Source organism: Hemitrygon akajei, chromosome 22, assembly GCF_048418815.1.
Source record: "Hemitrygon akajei chromosome 22, sHemAka1.3, whole genome shotgun sequence".
Taxonomy (NCBI): domain Eukaryota; kingdom Metazoa; phylum Chordata; class Chondrichthyes; order Myliobatiformes; family Dasyatidae; genus Hemitrygon; species Hemitrygon akajei.
In genome coordinates this window covers 13233442-13255927 of record NC_133145.1, presented here as the reverse complement: position 1 = coordinate 13255927, position 22486 = coordinate 13233442, and the positions used below count along the sequence as shown (strand labels likewise).

The 22486-nt window shown below is 43.1% G+C and overlaps 1 protein-coding gene across 4 annotated transcripts in view; it reads left to right on the top strand.

The window, feature by feature from the left end:
* LOC140714989 (glutamate receptor ionotropic, NMDA 2C-like) overlaps window positions 1-22486 on the top strand; it is a 592188-nt gene that overhangs the window by 43081 nt on the left and 526621 nt on the right. For all 4 annotated transcript variants that reach the window (XM_073026728.1, XM_073026726.1, XM_073026727.1 and 1 more), the window contains exon 5: window positions 3492-3703. In XM_073026728.1, the coding sequence (XP_072882829.1) occupies window positions 3492-3703 (212 nt within the window). The remainder of the gene's footprint in view (window positions 1-3491; window positions 3704-22486) is intronic.

Below are 22486 nucleotides of genomic sequence, written 5' to 3'. Positions count from 1 at the left end.
GCAGGACCTGCGAATTGCAATGCCAGTGAATGTCGGGGATAGGGGATTAAACTCTCTCATGTTCAAACCCTGGGCCTTAAGGGTCCAGGACCTGCGATTGCAATGCCAGTGAATGTCGGGGATAGGGGATTAAACTCTCTCATGTTCAAACCCTGGGCCTTAAGGGTCCAGGACCTGCGATTTGCAATGCCAATGAATGTCGGGGATAGGGGATTAAACTCTCTCATGTTCAAACCCTGGGCCTTAAGGGGGCAGGACCTGCGAATTGCAATGCCAGTGAATGTCGGGGATAGGGGATTAAACTCTCTCATGTTCAAACCCTGGGCCTTAAGGGTCCAGGACCTGCGATTTGCAATGCCAATGAATGTCGGGGATAGGGGATTAAACTCTCTCATGTTCAAACCCTGGGCCTTAAGGGTCCAGGACCTGCGATTTGCAATGCCAATGAATGTCGGGGATAGGGGATTAAACTCTCTCATGTTCAAACCCTGGGCCTTAAGGGGGCAGGACCTGCGATTTGCAATGCCAATGAATGTCGGGGATAGGGGATTAAACTCTCTCATGTTCAAACCCTGGGCCTTAAGGGGGCAGGACCTGCGAATTGCAATGCCAGTGAATGTCGGGGATAGGGGATTAAACTCTCTCATGTTCAAACCCTGGGCCTTAAGGGTCCAGGACCTGCGATTTGCAATGCCAATGAATGTCGGGGATAGGGGATTAAACTCTCTCATGTTCAAACCCTGGGCCTTAAGGGTCCAGGACCTGCGATTTGCAATGCCAATAAATGTCGGGGATAGGGGATTAAACTCTCTCATGTTCAAACCCTGGGCCTTAAGGGGGCAGGACCTGCGAATTGCAATGCCAGTGAATGTCGGGGATAGGGGATTAAACTCTCTCATGTTCAAACCCTGGGCCTTAAGGGTCCAGGACCTGCGATTGCAATGCCAGTGAATGTCGGGGATAGGGGATTAAACTCTCTCATGTTCAAACCCTGGGCCTTAAGGGTCCAGGACCTGCGATTTGCAATGCCAATGAATGTCGGGGATAGGGGATTAAACTCCCTCATGTTCAAACCCTGGGCCTTAAGGGGGCAGGACCTGCGAATTGCAATGCCAGTGAATGTCGGGGATAGGGGATTAAACTCTCTCATGTTCAAACCCTGGGCCTTAAGGGTCCAGGACCTGCGATTTGCAATGCCAGTGAATGTCGGGGATAGGGGATTAAACTCTCTCATGTTCAAACCCTGGGCCTTAAGGGTCCAGGACCTGCGTTTGCAATGCCAGTGAATGTCGGGGATAGGGGATTAAACTCTCTCATGTTCAAACCCTGGGCCTTAAGGGTCCAGGACCTGCGATTGCAATGCCTGTGAATGTCGGGGATATGGGATTAAACTCTCTCATGTTCAAACCCTGGGCCTTAAGGGTCCAGGACCTGCGAATTGCAATGCCAGTGAATGTCGGGGATAGGGGATTAAACTCTCTCATGTTCAAACCCTGGGCCTTAAGGGTCCAGGACCTGCGATTGCAATGCCAGTGAATGTCGGGGATAGGGGATTAAACTCTCTCATGTTCAAACCCTGGGCCTTAAGGGTCCAGGACCTGCGAATTGCAATGCCAGTGAATGTCGGGGATAGGGGATTAAACTCTCTCATGTTCAAACCCTGGGCCTTTGTACCTCTCTGCAACTAGATCCTCATCAGTGCGGATCGGAAATAACATCTCCTGCTCACTGACGATCGATACTGGCGCACCTCAGGGACGTGTGCTTAGCCCACTGCTCTACTCTCCAGACCCATGAGCATGTGGCTAGGCGCAGATCCAACTCCATCTATAAATGTGCCGATGACACAACTTGTTGGCAGAATTTCAGATCGATACAAGGAGGTGGATAGGAGTGAGATCAGCTGGTTGAGGATTGCCACAACAACAACGTCAGTCAGGCCAATTTCCCTACCACTAAGCCCTCTATTTTTCTAAGCTCCATGTACCTATCTAAGAATCTCTTGAAAGACCCTGTCGTATCTGCTTCCACCACCTTTGCAGTGTACACACACCCACCACTGTGTGTGAAAAACTTACCTCTGACATCCCCTCTGTACCTATTTCCAAGCACCTTAAAACTGTGCCCCCTCATGTTAGCCATTTTAGCCCTGGATAAAGCCTCTAGCTATCCACACGATCAATGCCCCTCGTCATTTTATACAACATATTGATGCAATTGCAAGGAAAGCATAGCAGTGGCTATATTTCATTAGGAGAATTAGTAAGTCACTAAAGACTCTAGCAAATTTCTGCAGATGTACTATTCTAACTGGTTGCATCTAGAGGGGTACGGAGGGACCACTGCACAGGATCAGGAAAAGCTGCAGAAAGTTGTAAGTTCAGCCAGCTCGTGGGCACTGGCATCAAGGACATCTTCAAAAGGTGTCTCAAAAAGCCTGCAATCCTCATCACCCTCACCCAGGACATTTCCTCTTCTCATTGCTACCATCAAGGAGGTGGTACAGGAGCCGGAAGAAACACACTCAACTTTTTAGGCGCAGCTTCTTCCCTTCTGCCATCAGATTTCTGAGTGGACAATGATCCCATGAACACTATCCCACTATTTCTTTTATGTTTTGTTCTCTTTTTGCACTCGTGTTCTTATCATAATTCGTAGCTCTTTTTATTATTATGTATTGCAAAGTACTGCTGTCACACAGCAATGGATTTCACAACATATGCCAGTGACATCAAACCTGATTCTGATCCCATGTTGGAGGTGGTAGGGAAACTGGATCTGTCCGGCCTGCTGCGTTTTTCCAGCATTTTGTGTGTGTTGCTTGGATTTCCAGCGTCTCTTGCTCCTGATAAATCCTGGTAGCAACTATCAGGCAGAACCTTAACAATTTCTACCAAAGGCAAATCCAGGCCTGAGTGGAGTGTATTTTTCCTCCTTCTCTGTATGAGACAGAATGAACAAAGATGCACCAACTCTGAAACTGTTCATAGCAAAAGTTGTTTGGTGAGTGAACTATAGGAAATAAAAGGGAAAATATTTTTCTGTATGAAGAAGGTAGAGTTGGCTAAAATATTATATTTTTGTTGTCAGATAGAAAGTAGATAAAGATTTGGAGAAGAAAAGAATGCAGAGTTGAGAAAGAAGTAGGAAGAGAAGGAATGAATGGCTCTTTGAATGGTCCCTCTCCTTTGCTAGCTCCATTCCTTTGGTGTATTTTTGGAGATTTTTCTGAGTCTCCAAAGCCCAGCAAGCTTACTTTCAGTATTTACACATCTCGCATGAGACAGGGAGCATTAATTGCAATAACAGTACTATATCCATAGCAAAGGCAGAAAATTTGTTAAACTTCAGTAAGCTTTGCTGGTTTCATCCAATAAATTACTTACTAAAATGTCAATAGCTATGCTTGGCATCTCCTTTAATGTTTTAATTTGTTCAGTTGTGAATTGCTTCTGTGAGGTGGAATTGAAAGAAATCTGTTCCCTGCACAGGTTGGGAGATGGAGAAATGGCCTGATAAGAATGAAATATCCAGTGTGGCCAAGATACACAGCACTCCAGGAGCCTGTTCTCGACAGTGATCATCTAACCGTTGCCACGTTAGAGGAAAGACCATTTGTGATTGTAGAGGAAGTGGATTCTGAAAATGGAGCATGTGTGCGGAACACAGTCCCCTGCAGGAAGCAAGTAAACCTCAGTGACAGGTAAAGACCATACCTGCGGAGGCAAATGTCCAATAGAGATCTAAGCTGTCATCCTCACCTTCTCTGTCAGCCGGAAATGTGACTTACCCAGCTCTCCTGTAAAATCAAAGATGATTAGAACAGGAAGGGCCTCATTTGGTGTGTGGCTTCTTTTTTGAACATTATTTGATTGCCTTCTATTGAAACCTGTTTCCACTTCATTCATTCTGAGAAAAGGATTTCCACATGTCAATGCTGATGCCCTTACCAGTAGTTTATATCTGTGCTTTGAGATTATCAAAGCTTCTCTCTCTTAATTAATCTAAAACTGGCATGACTTTTAACAACATCTGTCAAATCTTCTAAACTATCTCTGCTCTAGAGCAATCTAGCTTCTCCAGTTTGTCCATGTAACTGATTCCTATTTGATGGCACCAAGCTCATAAATCTTATCTGTATCATTGCTAAAGGCCTTCTTTTCCTTTCTATTACTAGCAAATTGAACACATTACCACAATTGTCATGAAGATAAACTGAGCAGAATGGTATGAAACAGAAACAGTAATGTTGGAAGAACTCAGGTAGCATCTCTGGCTTGGCTTCTGCTCTGGAACGTTAGCTCACAGCTGTGTGGGTACAAACTTGGCTTGGTGGAAGCAGTTAGAGAGTGGTACACACATAGTAAGCTCAGCATAACATGGGATCCAGGGTGAGCTGTACAATATTACAGGGTGTAGGGAAGGGGTCTGTGACCACTAGCGTGCCACAGGGAAAGGAGACTGAAGGGTAATTTTTTTACATAGTGGGTGGTGGTATCTGAAATAAGCAGGCAGGGAAAGTGGCAGGCGGGTTTGAATAACATCTGGACAGGTACATTGAAAGCAAGATGGGCAAAAGCTGGCAAATGGAAACAGCTTGGACTACATGGATGAGTTAGGCCTAGGGCCGACTTCCTTGCTGTACAATTTGATGACTGTATGTTGTGTGTGATTGACAGGAGAAATAGATGGCTTTCTTGTCAAGTGTGCAGATGATACACAGATTGGGTGAGGGACAGGTAGGATGCAGAAGGACTTGAACAGATTAGGAGAATGGGCAAGAAAGTGGCAAATGATATACAGTGTTGGAAAATGCATGGTCATGCACATTGGGAGAAGAAATAAATGTGCAAACATTTTCTAAATCTGGAGAAAATCCAAAAATCTGAGATGCAAAGGACTTGGGAGTCCTTGTGCAAAATACCCTAAAGGTTAACTCGCAGTTTGAATCAGTGGTGAGGAAGGCAAATGCAATGTTAGCATTCATTTCAAGGGGTCTAGAATACAAGAGCAGGGCTGTGATGCTGAGATTATGTAAGGCACCAGTGAGGCCTCACCTTGAGTATTGTGAACAGTTTTGGGTTCCTCATCTAAGAAAAGATGTTCTGGCATTGGAGAGGGTTTAGAGAACTTACACAAGGATGATTCCAGGAATGAAAGGGTATCATACAGGTACATCTGATGGCTCTGGGTCTGTACTTGCTGGAATTTAGAAGGATGAGGGTGATCTCATGAAACCTTTCGAATGTTGAAAGGCCTAGAGAGAGGAGATGTAAAAACGATGTTTCCCATGGTGGGGAGTCTAGGACAAGAGGGCACAGCCTCAGGATAGAGGGGCATCAATTTAAAACAGACATGCAGAGAAATTTCTTTAGCCAAAGGGTGATGAATTTGTGGGATTTGTTGCCAAGGCAGCTGTGGAGACCAGGTTGTTGGGGGTATTAAACGCAGAGCTTGATAGGTTTTTGATTGGACATAGCATCAAAGGTTACAGGAAGAAGGCCGGGGAGTGGGGCTTAGGAGGGGTCAAAACAATTGAGCCATGATTGAATGGTGGAGCAGACTTGATGGGGCAAAATGGCCTAATTCTGTACCTATGCCTAATGGTCTCATGGAATCAAAAGAACGACTATTATCAATGGAGATATATTGCATATGAATGAAATACAGAGAGGTCTAGGTGAACTTATACATGCTGCTGTTACAGTGAGGGCAGGGTGGGGCAGGTATCAAGAATAGGGTGAAGTGTTGAACATTTAAGCTCCTTTGTATAACGTGTAGTGAATGTTGTGAAGTCAAGGTGATATGCTGTAGTCTACTGGGGCCTGCAGGGATGTACTAAGCAGACCAGCACACAGAAGTAAAAAGAAGGCTGGGATACAGACAGACAGACAGACAGACAGACTTTATTGATCCCGAGGGAAATTGGGTTTCATTACAGCCGCACCAAGAATAGTGTAGAAATATAGCAATATAAAATCATAAATAATTAAATAATAATAAGTTAATCATGCCCAGTGGAAATAAGTCCAGGACCAGCCTATTGGCTCAGGGTGTCTGACACTCCGAGGGAGGAGTTGTAAAGTTTGATGGCCACAGGCAGCAATGACTTCCTGTGATGCTCAGTGTTACATCTCAGTGGAATGAGTCTCTGGCTGAACGTACTCCTGTGCCTAACCAGTACATTATGGAGTGGATGGGAGTCATTGTCCAAGATGGCATGCAACTTGGACAGCATCCTCTTTTCAGACACCACCGTCAGAGAGTCCAGTTCCACCCCCACAACTTCACTGGCCTTACGAATGAGTTTGTTGATTCTGTTGGTGTCTGCTACCCTCAGCCTGCTGCCCCAGCACACAACAGCAAACATGATAGCACTGGCCACCACAGACTCGTAGAACATCCTCAGCATCATCTGGCAGATGTTAAAGGACCTCAGTCTCCTCAGGAAATAGAGACGGCTCTGACCCTTCTTGTAGACAGCCTCAGTGTTCTTTGACCAGTCCAGTTTATTATCAATTCGTATCCCCAGATATTTGTAATCCACCACCATGTCCACATTGACCCCTTGGATGGAAACAGGGGTCACCAGTACCTTAGCTCTCCTCAGGTCCACCACCAGCTCCTTAGTCCTTTTCACATTAAGCTGCAGATGATTCTGCTCACACCATATGACAAAGTTTCCCACCGTAGCCCCGTACTCTGCCTCATCTCCCTTGCTGATGCATCCAACTATGGCAGAGTCATCAGAAAACTTCTGAAAATGGCAAGACTCTTGGGGTGGGAAGAGGGTGAGGAAGAGGAATGGCATGTTCAGAAGGTCAATCCTGATACTAGCAGAAAAAAAGAGCAAATTATCTGAAACTGGACAATTCAACAATGAGTCCTGTAAACTACCCAAATTAAATATGAGGCCGAGTTCCTTGGGCGTGCATTGTAAGTGTCGGAGGCCAGAGTGGGAGGAGGGAATGGAAGGCACCCTGCAGCTCAGCATCGCTCCAGTGCCCCAACCTGCCTTTGTTTTCTCCAGACGAGAGGAAAACACATCATGAACTTGCAAGTATAGTACACTGATCAGACAAATCACTGCTTCATTTGGGTCACTGGATGGGGGTAAAGGTGAATCAACAGGTGTTGGATCAGCTCAGGTTGCGTGGGGACATGCTTTCGGAGAGGGGATAGAAAAGTGGATGAGCAAGTCAGGAAGTGTGTGGCCAACAGCTCCTCAGTTTTCATCTGGGCACATTACACTCAATATTCAATATTGAATTCTCCATCTTCATATAATTTGCACATTCTCTCTGTTTGTATCAGGACTGGCCGTTTTTCCTTCACTTATCTTTTTCCAGTTGTTTATTTGGCCTACCAGCATGTCCCAGTAAGGATATGACAATAAAATATTACACAGTCCACACAAAACAGAAAAATGAGTTCAATGGATGTCCATCATTTCACTCTGACATTCCTTTTCCCCAGTCATCATCCTCCTCCCACCTTTTCATAGAGTCACAGAAACAGGCTCTTCAGCTCACATGGGCCATGATGAAAATATTTAAACTGCCGACTCCCATCGACCTGTACAGAACCACAGCCCTTCATACCCCCACCATCCACGTACCTCTCCAACATTTTTTTTTCTTTTTCTCTTTTCTGTTTTTTTTAATATATGTTATAATATACCTAGGTTTGCTTTGTTTATATGTTACTTGTATCGTCCATGATTTGGGAAGACTCATTTATATTGTAACTATTGCTTATGTATTCTTTCATGTTCAGCTGAAATGTATATGTTTGTAATCCTATTATCTATGTATTAATCTTACTATGTTGATATTAATATTAATAATAATAATAATAATAAAAAGATTGAAAAAGGAATATGGGGAATTGGAGGTCTGGTATTTGGAAAGTGCATTCACACAGGGAATATGAGGAATTGTAGGTCTGGTATTTGGAAAGTGTATTCACACGGGAATATGGGGAATTGGAGGTCTGGTATTGGGAAAGTGTATTCACATGGGAATATGGGAAATTGGAGGTCTGGTATTTGGAAAGTGTATTCACAAAGGGAATATGAGGAATTGGAGGTCTCGTATTTGGAAAGTGTATTCACATGGGGATATGGGGAATTGGAGGACTGGTATTTGGAAAGAGTATTCACATGGGAATATGGGGAATTTGAGGTCTGGTATTTGGAAAGAGAATTCACCCGGGAATATGGGGAATTGGAGGTCTGGTATTTGGAAAGTGTATTCACACGGGAATATGGGGAATTGGAGGTCTGGTATTTGGAAAGAGAATTCACACGGGAAAATGCGGAATTGGAGGTCTGGTATTTGGAAAGTGTACTCACAAGGGAATTTGGGGAATTGGAGGTCTGGTAATTGGAAAGTGTATTCACATGGGAATATGGGGAATTCCAGGTCTGGTATTTGGAAAGAAAATTCACACGGGCATATGGGGAATTGGAGGTCTGGTATTTGGAAAGTGTACTCACACGGGAATATGGGGAATTAGAGGTCTGGTATTTGGAAAGTGAATTCATACAGGGAATATGGGGAATTGTAGGTCTGGTATTTGGAAAGTGTATTCACACGGGAATATGGGGAATTGGAGGTCTGGTATTTGGAAAGAGAATTCACACGGGAAAATGGGGAATTGGAGGTCTGGTATTTGGAAAGTGTACTCACAAGGGAATTTGGGGAATTGGAGGTCTGGTAATTGGAAAGTGTATTCACATGGGAATATGGGGAATTGCAGGTCTGGTATTTGGAAAGTGTACTCACACGGGAATATGGGGAATTAGAGGTCTGGTATTTGGAAAGTGAATTCATACAGGGAATATGGGGAATTGTAGGTCTGGTATTTGGAAAGTGTATTCACACGGGAATATGGGAAATTAGAGGTCTGGTATTGGGAAAGTGTATTTACACAGGGAATATGAAGAATTGGAGGTCTGGTATTTGGAAAGTGTATTCACACGGGAATATGGGGAATTGGAGGTCTGGTATTAAGAAAGAGAATTCACCCGGGAATATGGGGAATTGGAGGTCTGGTATTTGTAAAGTGTATTCACACGGGCATATGGGGAATTGCAGGTCTGGTATTTGGAAAGAGAATTCACACGGGAATATGGGGAATTGGAGGGCTGGTAGTTGGAAAGTGTATTTACACAGTGAATATCGGGAATTGGAGGTCTGGTATTTGGAAAATGTATTCACACTGGAATATGAGGAATTGGAGGTCTGGTATTTGGAAAGTGTATTCACACGGGGATATGGGGAATTGGAAGACTGGTATTTGGAAAGTGTATTCACATGGGGATATGGGGAATTGGAGGACTGGTATTTGGAAAGAGTATTCACATGGGAATATGGGGAATTGGAGGTCTGGTATTTGGAAAGAGAATTCACCCGGGAATATGGGGAATTGGAGGTCTGGTATTTGGAAAGTGTATTCACACGGGAATATGGGGAATTGGAGGTCTGGTATTTGGAAAGAGAATTCACACGGGAAAATGCGGAATTGGAGGTCTGGTATTTGGAAAGTGTACTCACAAGGGAATTTGGGGAATTGGAGGTCTGGTAATTGGAAAGTGTATTCACATGGGAATATGGGGAATTCCAGGTCTGGTATTTGGAAAGAAAATTCACACGGGCATATGGGGAATTGGAGGTCTGGTATTTGGAAAGTGTACTCACACGGGAATATGGGGAATTAGAGGTCTGGTATTTGGAAAGTGAATTCATACAGGGAATATGGGGAATTGTAGGTCTGGTATTTGGAAAGTGTATTCACACGGGAATATGGGGAATTGGAGGTCTGGTATTTGGAAAGAGAATTCACACGGGAAAATGGGGAATTGGAGGTCTGGTATTTGGAAAGTGTACTCACAAGGGAATTTGGGGAATTGGAGGTCTGGTAATTGGAAAGTGTATTCACATGGGAATATGGGGAATTGCAGGTCTGGTATTTGGAAAGTGTACACACACGGGAATATGGGGAATTAGAGGTCTGGTATTTGGAAAGTGAATTCATACAGGGAATATGGGGAATTGTAGGTCTGGTATTTGGAAAGTGTATTCACATGGGAATATGGGAAATTGGAGGTCTGGTATTGGGAAAGTGTATTTACACAGGGAATATGAAGAATTGGAGGTCTGGTATTTGGAAAGTGTATTCACACGGGAATATGGGGAATTGGAGGTCTGGTATTAAGAAAGAGAATTCACCCGGGAATATGGGGAATTGGAGGTCTGGTATTTGTAAAGTGTATTCACACGGGCATATGGGGAATTGCAGGTCTGGTATTTGGAAAGAGAATTCACACGGGAATATGGGGAATTGGAGGGCTGGTAGTTGGAAAGTGTATTTACACAGTGAATATCGGGAATTGGAGGTCTGGTATTTGGAAAATGTATTCACACTGGAATATGAGGAATTGGAGGTCTGGTATTTGGAAAGTGTATTCACACGGGGATATGGGGAATTGGAAGACTGGTATTTGGAAAGTGTATTCACACGGGAATATGGGGAATTGGAGGTCTGGTATTTGGAAAGAGAATTCACCCGGGAATATGGGGAATTGGAGGTCTGGTATTTGGAAAGTGTATTCACACAGCGATATGGGGATTTGGAGGTCTTGTATTTGGAAAGTGTATTCTCCCATGGAATATGGGGAATTGGAGGTCTGGTATTTGGAAAGTGTAGTCACACAGGGAAATGGTGAATTGGAGGTTTGGTATTTGGAAAGTGTACTCAGACTGGAATATGGGGAATTGGAGCTCTGGTATTTGGCAAGTGTATTCACCCATGGAATATGGGGAATTGGAGGTCTGGTATTTGGAAAGTGTATTCAGACGGGAATATGGGGAATTGGAGCACTGGTATTTGGCTAGTGTATTCACACGGGAATATGGGGAATTGGAGGTCTGGAATTTGGATAGTGTCTTCATACAGGAATATGGGGAAATGGATGTCTAGTATTTCTAAAGTGTATTCACACGGGAATATGGCGAATTGCAGGTCTACTATTTGGAAAGTGTATTCACAATGGAATGTTGGGAATTGGAGGTCTGGTATTTGGAAACTGTCTTCATACAGGAATATGGGGAATTGGAGGTCTGGTATTTGGAAAGTGTATTCACACGGGAATGTAGGAAATTGGAGGTCTGGTATTTGGAAAGAGTTTTCACACGGGAATATGGGGCATTTTAGGTCTGGTATTTGGAAAGTGTATTCACACAGGAATATGGGGAATTGGATGTCTGGTATTTGGAAAGTGTATTCATGCAGGGAATAGGGGGAATTGGAGGTCTGGTATTTGGAAAGTGTATTCACACGGGGTTATGGGGAATTGGTAGTCTGGCATTTGGAAAGTGCATTCACGCGGGAATTTGGGGAATTGGTATTCTGGTATTTGGAAAGTGTATTCTGACGGGAATATGGGGAATTGAAGGTCTTGTATTTGGGAAGTGTATTCACACGGGAATATGTGGAATTGGAGGTCTGGTATTTGGAAAGTGTATTCACACGGGAATATGGGGAATTGCAGGTCTGGTATTTCTAAAGTGTATTCACACGGGAATATGGGGAATTGGTAGTCTGGTATTTGGAAAGTGTATTCACGCGGGAATATGGGGAATTGGTAGTCTGGTATTTGGAAAGTGTATTCCCTCGGGAATATGTGGAATTGTGGGTCTGGTATTTGGAAAGAGTATTCACGCGGGAATATGGGGAATTGGTAATATGGTATTTGGAAAGTGTATTCACGCGGGAATATTGTGAATTGGTAGTCTGCTATTTGGAAAGTGTATTCCCGCGGGAATATGTGGAATTGTGGGTCTGGTATTTGGAAAGTGTATTCACGCCGCATTATGGGAAATTGGTAGTATGATATTTCGAAAGTGTATTCACGCGGGAATATTGGGAATTGGTAGTATGGTATTTTGAAAGTGTATTCACGCGGGAATATGTGGAATTGTAGGTCTGGTATTTGGAAAGTGTATTCACACGGGAATATTCGGAATTGGAGGTCTGGTATTTGGAAAGTGTCTTCATACAGGAATATGGGGAATTGGAGGTCTGGTATTTGGAAAGTGTATTCACACGGGAATATGGGGAATTGGAGGTCTGGTATTTGGAAAGTGTATTCACGCGGGAATATGGGGAATTGGTATCCTGGTATTTGGAAAGTGTATTCTCACGGGAATATGGGGAATTGCAGGTCTTGTATTTGGAAAGTGTATTCACACGGGAATATGTGGAATTGGAGGTCTGGTATTTGGAAAGTGTCTTCACACGGGAATATGGGGAATTGCAGGTCTGGTATTTCTAAAGTGTATTCACACGGGAATATGTGGAATTGGAGGTCTGGTATTTGGAAAGTGTATTCAGACAGGAATATGGGGAATTGCAGGTCTAGTATTTCTAAAGTGTATTCACACGGGAATAAGGTGAATTGCAGGTCTACTATTTGGAAAGTGTATTCACACGGGGATATGGGGAATTGGTAGTCTGGTATTTGGAAAGTTTATTCACGCGGGAATATCTGGAAGTGTGGGTCTGGTATTTGGACAGTGTCTTCATTCAGGAATGTAGGGAATTGGAAGTCTGGTATTTGGAAAGTGTATTCACACGGGAATGTGGGAAATTGGAGGTCTGGTATTTGGAAAGAGTATTCACACGGGAAAATGGGGCATTGTAGGTCTGGTATTTGCAAAGTGTATTCACACGGGGATATGGGGAATTGGTAGTCTGGTATTTGGAAAGTTTATTCACGCGGGAATATCTGGAAGTGTGGGTCTGGTATTTGGACAGTGTCTTCATTCAGGAATGTAGGGAATTGGAAGTCTGGTATTTGGAAAGTGTATTCACACGGGAATGTGGGAAATTGGAGGTCTGGTATTTGGAAAGAGTATTCACACGGGAAAATGGGGCATTGTAGGTCTGGTATTTGCAAAGTGTATTCACACGGGGATATGGGGAATTGGTAGTCAGGTATTTGGAAAGTGTATTCGCGCAGGAATATGGGGAATTGGTAGTCTGGTATTTGGAAAGTGTATTCACACGCGAATATGGGAAATTGTAGGTCTCCTATTTGGAAAGTGTATTCACACGGGAATATGGGGAATTGCAGGTCTGGTATTTGGAAAGTGAATTCACACAGGGATATTGGGAATTGGAGTTCTGGTATTTGGATAGTGTATTCACACGAGAATATGGGGAATTGCAGGTCTGGTATTTCTAAAGTGTATTCACGCGGGAATATGGGGAATTGGAGGTCTGGTATTTGGAAAGTGTCTTCACACGGGAATATGGGGAATTGGAGGTCTGGTATTTGGAAAGTGTCTTCATACAGGAATATGGGGAATTGGAGGTCTAGTATTTGGAATGTGTATTCACACAGTGATATGGGGAATTGGATGTCTGGTATTTGGAAAGTGTATTCACACGGGAATATGGGGAATTGGAGGTCTGGTATTTGGAAAGTGTCTACATACAGGAAAATGGGGAATTGGAGGTCTGGTATTTGGAAAGTGTATTCACGCGGGAATATGGGGAATTGGTAGTCTGGTATTTGGAAAGTGTATTCCCGCGGGAATATGTGGAATTGTGGGTCTGGTATTTGGAAAGTTTCTTCATACAGGAATATAGGGAATTGGAGGTCTGGTATTTGGAAAGTGTATTCACATGGGAATGTGGGGAATTGCAGGTCTTGTATTTGGAAAGTGTATTCACATGGGAATATGTGGAATTGGAGGTCTGGTATTTGGAAAGTGTATTCACACGGGAATATGCGGAATTGCAGGTCTGGTATTTCTAAAGTGTATTCACACGGGAAAATGTGGAATTGGAGGTCTTGTATTTGGAAAGTGTATTCACACGGGAATATGGGGAATTGCATGTCTGGTATTTCTAAAGTGTTTTCACACGGGAATAAGGCGAATTGCAGGTCTACTATTTGGAAAGTGTATTCACGCGGGAATATGGGGAATTGGTAGTCTGGTATTTGGAAAGTGTATTCACACGGGAATGTGGGAAATTGGAGGTCTGGTATTTGGAAAGAGTATTCACACGGGAATATGGGGCATTGTAGGTCTGGTATTTGGAAAGTGTATTCACATGGGAATATGGGTAATTGGAGGTCTTGTATTTGTAAAGTGTATTCACACGGGGATGTGGGGAATTGGTAGTCTGGTATTTGGAAAGTGTATTCGGGCAGGAATATGGTGAATTGGTAGTCTGATATTTGGAAAGTGTATTCACGCGGGAATATGGGGAATTGGTAGTATGGTATTTGGAAAGTGTATTCACGCGGGAATATGGGGAATTGGAGGTCTGGTATTTGGAAAGTATCTTCACACGGGAATATGGGGAATTGGAGGTCTGGTATTTGGAAAGTGTCTTCATACAGGAATATGGGGAATTGGAGGTCTAGTATTTGGAATGTGTATTCACACAGTGATATGGGAATTGGATGTCTGGTATTTGGAAAGTGTATTCACACGGGAATATGGGGAATTGGAGGTCTGGTATTTGGAAAGATTATTCTTACAGGGAATATGTGGAATTGGAGGTCTGGAATTCGGAAAGTGTATTCACACAGGGATTTGGGGAATTGGAGGACTGGTATTCGGAACGTGTATTCACACGGGAATGTGCGAAATTGGAGGACTGGTATTTGGAAAGTGCATTCACACAGAGTATATGGGGAATTGGAGGTCTGGTATTGGGAAAGTGTATTCACACGGTAATATGGGGAATTGGAGGTCTGGTATTTGGAAAGTGTATTCACGCGGCAATATGTGGAATTGTGGGTCTGGTATTTGGAAAGTGTCTTCATACAGGAACATAGGGAATTGGAGGACTGGTATTTGGAAAGTGTATTCACACGGGAATAAGGCGTATTGCAGGTCTACTATTTGGAAAGTGTATTCACACGGGGATATGGGGAATTGGTAGTCTGGTATTTGGAAACTGTATTCTCGCGGGAATATGGGGAATTGGTAGTCTGGTATTTGGAAAGTGTATTCCCGCAGGAATATGTGGAATTGTGGGTCTGGTATTTGGAAAGTGTCTTCATACAGGAATATAGGGAATTGGAGGTCTGGTATTTCTAAAGTGTATTCACACGGGAAAATGTGGAATTGGAGGTCTTGTATTTGGAAAGTGTATTCACACGGGAATATGGGGAATTGCATGTCTGGTATTTCTAAAGTGTATTCACACGGGAATAAGGCGAATTGCAGGTCTACTATTTGGAAAGTGTATTCACGCGGGAATATGGGGAATTGGTAGTCTGGTATTTGGAAAGTGTATTCACACGGGAATGTGGGAAATTGGAGGTCTGGTATTTGGAAAGAGTATTCACACGGGAATATGGGGCATTGTAGGTCTGGTATTTGGAAAGTGTATTCACATGGGAATATGGGTAATTGGAGGTCTTGTATTTGTAAAGTGTATTCACACGGGGATGTGGGGAATTGGAGGTCTGGTATTTGGAAAGTGTCTTCATACAGGAATATGGGGAATTGGAGGTCTAGTATTTGGAATGTGTATTCACACAGTGATATGGGGAATTGGATGTCTGGTATTTGGAAAGTGTATTCACACGGGAATATGGGGAATTGGGGGTCTGGTATTTGGAAAGATTATTCTTACAGGGAATATGTGGAATTGGAGGTCTGGTATTCGGAAAGTGTATTCACACAGGGATTTGGGGAATTGGAGGACTGGTTTTCGGAACGTGTATTCACACGGGAATATGGGGAATTGCATGTCTGGTATTTCTAAAGTGTATTCACACGGGAATAAGGCGAATTGCAGGTCTACTATTTGGAAAGTGTATTCACGCGGGAATATGGGGAATTGGTAGTCTGGTATTTGGAAAGTGTATTCACACGGGAATGTGGGGAATTGGATGTCTGGTATTTGGAAAGTGTATTCATGCAGGGAATAGGGGGAATTGGAGGTCTGGTATTTGGAAAGTGTATTCACACGGGGTTATGGGGAATTGGTAGTCTGGCATTTGGAAAGTGCATTCACGCGGGAATTTGGGGAATTGGTATTCTGGTATTTGGAAAGTGTATTCTGACGGGAATATGGGGAATTGAAGGTCTTGTATTTGGGAAGTGTATTCACACGGGAATATGTGGAATTGGAGGTCTGGTATTTGGAAAGTGTATTCACACGGGAATATGGGGAATTGCAGGTCTGGTATTTCTAAAGTGTATTCACACGGGAATATGGGGAATTGGTAGTCTGGTATTTGGAAAGTGTATTCACGCGGGAATATGGGGAATTGGTAGTCTGGTATTTGGAAAGTGTATTCCCTCGGGAATATGTGGAATTGTGGGTCTGGTATTTGGAAAGAGTATTCACGCGGGAATATGGGGAATTGGTAATATGGTATTTGGAAAGTGTATTCACGCGGGAATATTGTGAATTGGTAGTCTGCTATTTGGAAAGTGTATTCCCGCGGGAATATGTGGAATTGTGGGTCTGGTATTTGGAAAGTGTATTCACGCCGCATTATGGGAAATTGGTAGTATGATATTTCGAAAGTGTATTCACGCGGGAATATTGGGAATTGGTAGTATGGTATTTTGAAAGTGTATTCACGCGGGGAATATGTGGAATTGTAGGTCTGGTATTTGGAAAGTGTATTCACACGGGAATATTCGGAATTGGAGGTCTGGTATTTGGAAAGTGTCTTCATACAGGAATATGGGGAATTGGAGGTCTGGTATTTGGAAAGTGTATTCACACGGGAATATGGGGAATTGGAGGTCTGGTATTTGGAAAGTGTATTCACGCGGGAATATGGGGAATTGGTATCCTGGTATTTGGAAAGTGTATTCTCACGGGAATATGGGGAATTGCAGGTCTTGTATTTGGAAAGTGTATTCACACGGGAATATGTGGAATTGGAGGTCTGGTATTTGGAAAGTGTCTTCACACGGGAATATGGGGAATTGCAGGTCTGGTATTCCTAAAGTGTATTCACACGGGAATATGTGGAATTGGAGGTCTGGTATTTGGAAAGTGTATTCAGACAGGAATATGGGGAATTGCAGGTCTGGTATTTCTAAAGTGTATTCACACGGGAATATGTGAATTGCAGGTCTACTATTTGGAAAGTGTATTCACACGGGGATATGGGGAATTGGTAGTCTGGTATTTGGAAAGTTTATTCACGCGGGAATATCTGAAGTGTGGGTCTGGTATTTGGACAGTGTCTTCATTCAGGAATGTAGGGAATTGGAAGTCTGGTATTTGGAAAGTGTATTCACACGGGAATGTGGGAAATTGGAGGTCTGGTATTTGGAAAGAGTATTCACACGGGGAAAATGGGGCATTGTAGGTCTGGTATTTGCAAAGTGTATTCACACGGGGATATGGGGAATTGGTAGTCAGGTATTTGGAAAGTGTATTCGCGCAGGAATATGGGGAATTGGTAGTCTGGTATTTGGAAAGTGTATTCACAACGCGAATATGGAAATTGTAGGTCTCCTATTTGGAAAGTGTATTCACACGGGAATATGGGGAATTGCAGGTCTGGTATTTGGAAAGTGAATTCACACAGGGATATTGGGAATTGGAGTTCTGGTATTTGGATAGTGTATTCACACGAGAATATGGGGAATTGCAGGTCCTGGTATTTCTAAAGTGTATTCACGCGGGAATATGGGGAATTGGAGGTCTGGTATTTGGAAAGTGTATTCAGATGGGAATATGGGGAATTGGAGGTCTGGTATTTGGAAAGTGTCTTCTTACAGGAATATGGGGAATTGGAGGTCTAGTATTTGGAATGTGTATTCACACAGTGATATGGGGATTGGATGTCTGGTATTTAGAAAGTGTATTCACACGGGAATATGGGGAATTGGAGGTCTGGTAATTTGGAAAGTGTCTACATACAGGAAAATGGGGGAATTGGAGGTCTGGTATTTGGAAAGTGTATTCACGCGGGAATATGGGGGAATTGGTAGTCTGGTATTTGGAAAGTGTATTCCCGCGGGAATATGTGGAATTGTGGGTCTGGTGATTTGGAAAGTTTCTTCATACAGGAATATAGGGAATTGGAGGTCTGGTATTTGGAAAGTGTATTCAACACGCGAATATGGGAATTGTAGGTCTCCTATTTGGAAAGTGTATTCACACGGGAATATGGGGAATTGCAGGTCTGGTATTTGGAAAGTGAATTCACACAGGGATATGGAAATTGGAGTTCTGGTATTTCTAAAGTGTATTCACACGGGAAAATGTGGAATTGGAGGTCTTGTATTTGGAAAGTGTATTCACACGGGAATATGGGGAATTGCATGTCTGGTATTTCTAAAGTGTTTTCACACGGGAATAAGGCGAATTGCAGGTCTACTATTTGGAAAGTGTATTCACGCGGGAATATGGGGAATTGGTAGTCTGGTATTTGGAAAGTGTATTCACACGGGAATGTGGGAAATTGGAGGTCTGGTATTTGGAAAGAGTATTCACACGGAATATGGGGCATTGTAGGTCTGGTATTTGGAAAGTGTATTCACATGGGAATATGGGTAATTGGAGGTCTTGTATTTGTAAAGTGTATTCACACGGGGATGTGGGGAATTGGTAGTCTGGTATTTGGAAAGTGTATTCACGCGGGAATATGGGGAATTGGATGTCTGGTATTTGGAAAGTGTCTTCACACGGGAATATGGGGAATTGGAGGTCTGGTATTTGGAAAGTGTCTTCATACAGGAATATGGGGAATTGGAGGTCTAGTATTTGGAATGTGTATTCACACAGTGATATAGGGAATTGGATGTCTGGTATTTGGAAAGTGTATTCACACGGGAATATGGGGAATTGGAGGTCTGGTATTTGGAAAGATTATTCTTACAGGGAATATGTGGAATTGGAGGTCTGGAATTCGGAAAGTGTATTCACACAGGGATTTGGGGAATTGGAGGACTGGTATTCGGAACGTGTATTCACACGGGAATGTGCGAAATTGGAGGACTGGTATTTGGAAAGTGCATTCACACAGAGAATATGGGGAATTGGAGGTCTGGTATTGGGAAAGTGTATTCACATGGTAATATGGGGAATTGGGAGGTCTGGTATTTGGAAAGTGTATTCAGCCGGCAATATGTGGAATTGTGGGTCTGGTATTTGGAAAGTGTCTTCATACAGGAACATAGGGAATTGGAGGACTGGTATTTGGAAAGTGTATTCACACGGAATATGGGGAATTGCATGTCTGGTATTTCTAAAGTGTTTTCACACGGGAATAAGGCGAATTGCAGGTCTACTATGTGGAAAGTGTATTCACGCGGGGAATATGGGGAATTGGTAGTCTGGTATTTGGAAAGTGTATTCACACGGGAATGTGGAAATTGGAGGTCTGGTATTTGGAAAGAGTATTCACACGGGAATATGGGGCATTGTAGGTCTGGTATTTGGAAAGTGTATTCACATGGGAATATGGGTAATTGGAGGTCTTGTATTTGTAAAGTGTATTCACACGGGGATGTGGGGAATTGGTAGTCTGGTATTTGGAAAGTGTATTCGGGCAGGAATATGGGGAATTGGTAGTCTGATATTTGGAAAGTGTATTCACGCGGGAATATGGGGAATTGGTAGTATGGTATTTGGAAAGTGTATTCACGCGGGAATATGGGGAATTGGTAGTCTGGTATTTGGAAAGTGTATTCCCTCGGGAATATGTGGAAATTGTGGGTCTGGTATTTGGAAAGAGTATTCACGCGGGGAATATGGGGAATTGGTAATATGGTATTTGGAAAGTGTATTCACGCGGGAATATTGTGAATTGGTAGTCTGCTATTTGGAAAGTGTAATCCCGCGGGAATATGTGGAATTGTGGGTCTGGTATTTGGAAAGTGTATTCACGCCGCATTATGGGAAATTGGTAGTATGATATTTCGAAAGTGTATTCACGCGGGAATATTGGGGAATTGGTAGTATGGTATTTTGAAAGTGTATTCACGCGGGGAATATGTGGAATTGTAGGTCTGGTATTTGGAAAGTGTATTCACACGGGAATATTCGGAATTGGAGGTCTGGTATTTGGAAAGTGTCTTCATACAGGAATATGGGGAATTGGAGGTCTGGTATTTGGAAAGTGTATTCACACGGGAATATGGGGAATTGGAGGTCTGGTATTTGGAAAGTGTATTCACGCGGGAATATGGGGAATTGGTATCCTGGTATTTGGAAAGTGTATTCTCACGGGAATATGGGGAATTGCAGGTCTTGTATTTGGAAAGTGTATTCACACGGGAATATGTGGAATTGGAGGTCTGGTATTTGGAAAGTGTCTTCACACGGGAATATGGGGAATTGCAGGTCTGGTATTTCTAAAGTGTATTCACACGGGAATATGTGGAATTGGAGGTCTGGTATTTGGGAAAGTGTATTCAGACAGGAATATGGGGAATTGCAGGTCTGGTATTTCTAAAGTGTATTCACACGGGAATATGGTGAATTGCAGGTCTACTATTTGGAAAGTGTATTCACACGGGGATATGGGGAATTGGTAGTCTGGTATTTGGAAAGTTTATTCACGCGGGAATATCTGGAAGTGTGGGTCTGGTATTTGGACAGTGTCTTCATTCAGGAATGTAGGGAATTGGAAGTCTGGTATTTGGAAAGTGTATTCACACGGAATGTGGGAAATTGGAGGTCTGGTATTTGGAAAGAGTATTCACACGGGAAAATGGGGCATTGTAGGTCTGGTATTTGCAAAGTGTATTCACACGGGGATATGGGGAATTGGTAGTCAGGTATTTTGGAAAGTGTATTCGCGCAGGAATATGGGGAATTGGTAGTCTGGTATTTGGAAAGTGTATTCACACGCGAATATGGGAAATTGTAGGTCTCCTATTTGGAAAGTGTATTCACACGGGAATATGGGGAATTGCAGGTCTGGTATTTGGAAAGTGAATTCACACAGGGATATTGGGAATTGGGAGTTCTGGTATTTGGATAGTGTATTCACACGAGAATATGGGGAATTGCAGGTCTGGTATTTCTAAAGTGTATTCACGCGGGAATATGGGGAATTGGAGGTCTGGTATTTGGAAAGTGTATTCAGATGGGAATATGGGGAATTGGAGGTCTGGTATTTGGAAAGTGTCTTCTTACAGGAATATGGGGAATTGGAGGTCTAGTATTTGGAATGTGTATTCACACAGTGATATGGGGAATTGGATGTCTGGTATTTGGAAAGTGTATTCACACGGGAATATGGGGAATTGGAGGTCTGGTATTTGGAAAGTGTCTACATACAGGAAAATGGGGAATTGGAGGTCTGGTATTTGGAAAGTGTATTCACGCGGGAATATGGGGAATTGGTAGTCTGGTATTTGGAAAGTGTATTCCCGCGGGAATATGTGGAATTGTGGGTCTGGTATTTGGAAAGTTTCTTCATACAGGAATATAGGGAATTGGAGGTCTGGTATTTGGAAAGTGTATTCACACGCGAATATGGGAAATTGTAGGTCTCCTATTTGGAAAGTGTATTCACACGGGAATATGGGGAATTGCAGGTCTGGTATTTGGAAAGTGAATTCACACAGGGATATTGGGAATTGGAGTTCTGGTATTTCTAAAGTGTATTCACACGGGAAAATGTGGAATTGGAGGTCTTGTATTTGGAAAGTGTATTCACACGGGAATATGGGGAATTGCATGTCTGGTATTTCTAAAGTGTTTTCACACGGGAATAAGGCGAATTGCAGGTCTACTATTTGGAAAGTGTATTCACGCGGGAATATGGGGAATTGGTAGTCTGGTATTTGGAAAGTGTATTCACACGGGAATGTGGGAAATTGGAGGTCTGGTATTTGGAAAGAGTATTCACACGGGAATATGGGGCATTGTAGGTCTGGTATTTGGAAAGTGTATTCACATGGGAATATGGGTAATTGGAGGTCTTGTATTTGTAAAGTGTATTCACACGGGGATGTGGGGAATTGGTAGTCTGGTATTTGGAAAGTGTATTCACGCGGGAATATGGGGAATTGGATGTCTGGTATTTGGAAAGTGTCTTCACACGGGAATATGGGGAATTGGAGGTCTGGTATTTGGAAAGTGTCTTCATACAGGAATATGGGGAATTGGAGGTCTAGTATTTGGAATGTGTATTCACACAGTGATATAGGGAATTGGATGTCTGGTATTTGGAAAGTGTATTCACACGGGAATATGGGGAATTGGAGGTCTGGTATTTGGAAAGATTATTCTTACAGGGAATATGTGGAATTGGAGGTCTGGAATTCGCAAAGTGTATTCACACAGGGATTTGGGGAATTGGAGGACTGGTATTCGGAACGTGTATTCACACGGGAATGTGCGAAATTGGAGGACTGGTATTTGGAAAGTGCATTCACACAGAGAATATGGGGAATTGGAGGTCTGGTATTGGGAAAGTGTATTCACACGGTAATATGGGGAATTGGAGGTCTGGTATTTGGAAAGTGTA